This window comes from Limulus polyphemus, unplaced genomic scaffold, assembly GCF_000517525.1.
Source record: "Limulus polyphemus unplaced genomic scaffold, Limulus_polyphemus-2.1.2 Scaffold3466, whole genome shotgun sequence".
Lineage (NCBI taxonomy): Eukaryota > Metazoa > Arthropoda > Merostomata > Xiphosura > Limulidae > Limulus > Limulus polyphemus.
The window spans coordinates 76,653-83,357 of NW_013669076.1; the positions used below are offsets into that span (position 1 = coordinate 76,653).

Below are 6,705 nucleotides of genomic sequence, written 5' to 3' on the forward strand. Positions count from 1 at the left end.
AAATGTTTATGTAAAGACTAGGTAAACTACAGTATATAAAGACAACACAGACCTCTATATAAAGTATAAGATATATATATATATATACAGCAGCTATCCATTTATATATAATAAAATAATTAGAGAATGTAAAATTTGTTTAAAAAGTAAAAAAACTATTTACCCTTACCCTTATCCACAGTTTTTATATATATTTTTCTATACTCTTTAGTTTGCCATAAAATTAGATATCTAAATTTTGCTTCGATCAGAGCTGTAAATAATAAATAATAGCAAGTGTAAAACAAAAATATTACTGTAAAATATGAAAAATTTAAAGGCAGCTTTTAATGTTATAAATGGCATTCTAAAAACTTAAAATTAGCTCACCATATAAATTTCCAATATTTGCATCATACCCTTGTCGACCTATGATAAAATTTTGATTGATTAAGAATTCCTTTGCTTTTAAAATAATGACTTCTTCAGACTTGTAATCATTCCCACTGTTTTCTTCTTCATTCAAGTCCTCACAGTGATTATAGTAGGAATGTTTTGCTTCTCTTTTAAGCCTTGTTCTAGTTTTTTCAATACATTTCCATTCAGAGCAATCAATACTACACGAGTTGTTGATCGATGTAAAATCTGAACACCGACAAAGCTCGGACAGATGTTTGGAAATGAATTTGAAACAACCATTTGTACTAAAAGAAAAGAAAAACTTACTGTAATTAGGTTTGCTAAAATATAATGAGTAAACCTACATATGCAATAAATTTCTCTAATAAATTCTTTATATTCAATCCTTCTATATGATAATCCAACATTTTCAATTTTAGTTTTACTAATCCAATTACTTTGATAAGTAATATTTTAGTGCTGTTTATAAAATTTTTAAACTTCAATATAAATCTGGTATCTCACTGATTCAAATACAATATAACTGCAAGCTGAAAAAAACTAATTGTAGTTTATTCTCAAACTTTGTACAAAAGAATAACAGTGTACTAATCAAGCTATTATAATAGAGTTTTGAATATGTTATGTTGAAATACTTTTGGAATATACAAATCAGAAAATCACTTGACAGCCACAGTCAATATAAAGTTGTAGTGGAAGTCATGTATGAGAATTATATTTTGACATTTTCTATTTGTAGGTAGTGTGATGGTACCAAAAACTGATCCCTTTGTGAAATAGTACACAACAGTCCTTTCTGAAGCAAAATATTTATACCTTCACATCATAAAGATATGTTCACACAGGAGTTTTAGAATTTCTAAGATGAGGATATCCCCTGTACTTAAATGCATTAGAAAACAAAGGAATATGAATAAAGGTGGAACACCAGAATGATTCTGAAAGAGACCTGCAAAAGGTAAAAACCCAATAAAACAAAAAAACTGTGACAAATGCTGTCCACATGCCCCAGACAACAGTATGCAACATAATCAAGAAGGATCTCTATCTGAAAAAGTGACATAAGTCACGCATACACAAGTTAATTCCATTACATATCCATTCAATAGTCCATAACCAAAGCAGCTGAAGAATGCTATTCCTTATGAGGGTATACTGGCCAAGCCATTGGACACAGTGCTTATGGATTTCTGTGTAACTGGACTGTTGAAACAAGCACTGGGAAACCATTACCTTCATACACTACATGGATTATAGAAAGCATGAAGGAAAGAGTGGTGTGCTTTAGACATGAATGTCTTATGATAAGGCATTTTGCAAAGAAATCTATGCTGCAGGGTCATTGTCAAGATATACAGTCATTAAAGAATGACTGGGCTTGACAACATGGTAAGCCTCCAAATATAACAACTGTGTAAAAAATAGAAATTTACTGATAAGAAAAAATTAATCCACTTGATTAAATAATTACTCAATCTCTACATTTTACATAATAAAGTCTTTATCGACTTTTCTTCACTTAATCTTTTCACTTCCCACAATGTATCTGTTTGAGCATTATTAACACATAAATCTAATAACTGAACTTGTAGATAACTGAATTTAAAATGCATGCAATGAAAATAACTTTATATTGTTTTCAATCAAAAATAATAATTTTTAAACACTTACTAAAAATGCACTGGTAATATTTAAAGCAATTCAAATAAAATTTCAGATGAGCTCAGATACAAATCTACACTAAGAAATAAACAGAAGCAAAATTTGAGTTTTGTCATAAAACAAATCAAATAAATTCCATACACCTAACTACAGTACCTTGAGTTTAATAAGCAATTTTAAATTGACTTGTACTGGATTTCAACTTATTTTAGATTAACACTAGATGTTTGGGACATTTGCTGAGAGCTAATGGGTGAGTGGAATTATGTAGTTGCTTTTATTGTGTCCTGTGATAAGTATTAAACATTTATAAAAAAATAATAAGAAAGCACGTTTGACTGAAATACTAAAGACACTATCAAAAATGAAGCATGTTCTTAGCCATGTAAGACCAGCAGTATTCTGATGGCACGTAGGCACAAGTAATATATACTTTTTTTGTGTTTCTTGGCATCTACATCCAAATTCTTCACACTGGTCAATTACAGCTGGAATAATGGTGTGAAAGGCTATCTGACGGTGCAATGATATTTGAAGCTGACTAAATTGTGAGATTCCAGAAGATTGAACTGGTAAAGTCCAAGATTGACTGACGTCCAGAAGTTGGGTTTGAAACTAAGTATATTTTAAGTAAAATAATATCAAATGTTACTTAGTTTATGTGTTTAAAACCACACAGTTTATATCACCTTCATAAATCTGTGTACATATACACAAGTAATTCCAACTTAATAAACAATTCACCAATGTCTTACTTTATTCTTCAGAAAGCTTGCTTAACACTACATATAAACAGCATTGATTGTCAAGCTGGACTTAAATATTAGTTTAATCAATGTTAGAATTGTGAGGAAGATGCAGTAATTACTGTTGCAAAATACATTTTTTTTAAATATCATTTATATATTAACAAGAATAACAACAATTATAAAGTGTGATAAAAAACTTAATGATTATTCCTGCCACTACAAAAATTGCCCATTTCATAAAAAAACTGTATTTATAAAAACTCTTAAAACACTTTTAAATATGTCACAACACTGAAAGTCAATTTGCTTCTCACAGTAATACTTTTGGGTCAAAAGAAATAGAGTTATTATATCATCTTGTTAGAATAAAAAAATGTATAATATGAAAATTACTTAATGAACAGTTTAGCCTTTATTTTATAATTTAATTTTGTAATGACTAGAAACTTTGGTAACTCATAATTTCATTGTTTTGTATAATAAAACAGCCCATACTGTATCATTTCACATTTCAAAGTTTATTAGACAATGTGCAAAGAATATAAATATAAGGTAATGCAAATATATATATATATAATGTTATTCTATAAACTAAATATAATTTTGAGCTACAAATGAATAGTGGTATTGTATCTTTTATTTAGATTACTAGTGACTAAAAAATTGATGATGCATCAAAATATTCAAGAATTACAGTTTCAGAAGGAATGTCTGTGTATTTATCTTACTACATAAATATCCTTCAACCAAATACTAATGAATTAATATTTCTTTCCTTTATCATGAACTTTCTTACACACATAAAAACACTTTTTGAATGTACCTAATTTCTTGTGTAAAAAAACTACTACTGAAAAAATGTTTTAAATATTTCAAAACTATGAACAACTGTATACTTGCTTATAAGATAATAACAAGTTCTTACACATTTTCAGACTTTATGTACCTGTGACTGATGTGATGTAAGCACGTTTGGAGAATGATGGTCAAAAAACAGAGTAAAATCCTTTCGTTTTAACGATCCATTCTCTTTAGTAAGGCAGTATTTACTATTAGCAGGCGAGATGTAATCTTGAAAAAACTTATCAACAAACTTCTGCATGTTATAAGTAAATTCTCTTATATACAATGCTGAACTCTTCTTTGGAATATTTTCTCTTGCATGGCCTAGTAAATAATAGTGTAAGTTGAAAACAGTTTGTAGAAGTTCAGTACACAAAGTTTTTAAGCACAACTTTCATTACAGCTGGGATATCTAAGCAAACACTTATATTAAGTTTTGTTATGACTTAAATTCAAATTATTAATCACAGGTGTCTTTCTTTAACTTGTAACAGTTTGAAATAATTATTCTTGTCAGAAGCTACCAACATTTTTCTCGATTTTGTAATATTAGTATATGTGCAAATTACTTTTGCATGAATGAGCCTCCATGTACAGTAACTCCTCCAATGCACCTACACTCATGATAACTTCATTCTTAGAAGAGGCAAGAAAAAAAAAAGGTGCACCAGAAGTGGGCGAGATAAGACGGGATTGTGATTAGAGATATCTACTGAAAATAGATTTTCAGGTTAGAAAAATGTGAACTTCAGAGATAATAACTCACCTCTGTTCACAGAAATGCTTGAATCCTATGATGAAGTGGTGGCAGGGCTGATGCAATAACTTACCTATATGAGCTCCCATCAGAAAGTGCCTGAAGGGTAGCTCATTGAGTGTGACACCCAATGGTAGGAGATCCATAAGGGCACACCCATGGGAGACTGCAAAATCATAGAATGGCCAGAAATCAGTAGAGAGATATGTCAATTACTAGATGCAAGTTTCTTGTCTTCTTGGGAACCACAAAGAAATAACAGTAATACCCCGTAAAAGGGTCATATACCCTCTTAATTGTGTGTTTGCCCAAAAGATCTGAAACTGCATTCTCAAGAGGAGAAAAGAAAATGCGAAGAGAAGTGGAAAGAAAAACTGTGTGTTAGAAGTTTAAGAATCCAACTGTCAGTAGAGAAGAGTAGCCAAAAGTCTACAAACCGAGACAGATGGACACCTACTGAGCCAGACCCAACAGGATAGTCACCAACAAAATATGCAACGAACCTGACAGTGGGTAGTGGGAGAACAGGAAAAAGAGGAAGGTTTGGAATGTGAAACAGAAAGATAAGATTAGAGGTAGACTGAGCCAGCTGAAAAACAAGAGTGGAAGGGTGAGGTTGTGAAAAGCAAGAATCCAGGAAAGATAAAGAGGAATGGCTTTGGCCCTTGACTTCAGCAAGTCAGAAACACTACCAAATTCTTCAGGTTAAAGAAAAGAAGTCTGACAGAGATCATAAAGTTATATGTTGGTAAGGAGTGTATCCAGACCCAACAGCAGAGAAACCAAGTGAGCAGAGATAGGTCATTGTGGTAAAAAGAAGACTCTTAACCTCTCCTGTAAACCTTTCTGGAGCATGAAAAAGCACCTCAAGCATTAGGTATAAGAAGGACAAAGAGCATAGGAGGGTGGTAAGAAAAAGCCGAAAATATAAAAATTGGGCACTTGAAATCAAAACAGAAGACAAGGGATCCACTCCCCAAGGAGATATCAGATACAATGTTTGAGAATCCAGGAAGGGAAAGAAAGAATGACTGTAAGCTAAGACATGGTATTCAAGAAGGCAAGGAGGATGAGGCATGTTGATATGGATGCAAAGTTGTTCAAAGAAAGAATAAACATGAACCCAAATGTCAGACGAGGGAGAAAACATAAAATAATCATAAGATTAAGAATTAGGATCATCGAAAAGAACAGGAGGAATAATAAAAAATTGGCAAAAAAGAAAGAAAGTCCCTAAACATTGTGGAAAGTGGAGGATTTTCCTTGACCAATAGGGAAGCACCCACAGTAAATCCTGGTGAGAGTAATAGGTGATCAAATTCATCTTGCTCTTTTTCAACCTCAAACTGAGTGTAAGGGATGTTGGTCAAATGGAAGAGAATAAAATCCCAGAATGCATAATAGAACCCACAAAATGCTGTAAAATGGCAATAATATCTTCCACAGTCAATGAGATACCTGAAGCCACAGTATAAATAGGGCCTGTGTATTTAACATCATCACTCACACAGGACAAATTCGAAGTCACTATTACTTGAGAATTCATAATAAAAAATTTAAAATTTTGAAACAGAATCCAAAGAAAATGAAAATAACAGTTTTGTTAACAAATGTAAATCTCATCAAATTGAACTTACACAAGAAGTTTGAACATGCCTATTCAGTGTAGTGCCGAGGAAAAGTTATCATGAATGCATGTGCATAAGGGAAGTTACTGTACATGGAGGTTGTGTTGCCCTCATATTCATGGAGGGTTATTTTTGCAATTTACATTAAACACATGAATTTAGGTGGGATTTAGCTCAAGGCTCGTAACATGGAAATCTCATAAGCAGACATAGATGGAAAAACATTTCTGTGTATAAATGCGAGTAATTGTCTCGAAACATTAAACTTCATAACAGAAAGAACAAACAGGGCTAACTTCTTCCTTCAACACTTTTAATGAAATATAGCATTTTTCAATCATCCATTAAGGTATTTTTCATAATTTAGAATTTATTGTGATCCATCCTTTTTCAATTACTATTAGAGTTGAAAATTATGTTTTTATTCTTTCACTGCATAAATATTGCTTAAACATTAAACTCAGATGAAAAATGAAACAAAATGTAATAAAACTTACAATTTAAATGTTGATACTTCGCAAAACTTGAGAAACTGATATACTTAATATTTATGATAAAAATCACATATCTGCTGGGTTTTTTCCATATACTTCTTAATTTGTCAATTTTTAGATTCAAAATCAGAAATGTGTAAAAAATGAATTTCAGATATATCTTTTATTTCAAA

General features: G+C 31.2%; 1 protein-coding gene across 1 annotated transcript in view; it reads right to left on the bottom strand.

Moving 5' to 3' along the window:
- LOC106469400 (DALR anticodon-binding domain-containing protein 3-like) overlaps positions 1–4,556 on the bottom strand; it is a 45,072-nt gene extending 40,516 nt beyond the window's left edge. The window contains exons 1-2 of the mRNA XM_022397915.1: positions 4,420–4,556; positions 370–683 (exon numbers count right to left, since the gene is read on the bottom strand). Coding sequence (XP_022253623.1) covers positions 370–683; positions 4,420–4,556 — 451 coding nt within the window. The remainder of the gene's footprint in view (positions 1–369; positions 684–4,419) is intronic.
- Between the last annotated feature and the right edge of the window lie 2,149 nt (positions 4,557–6,705).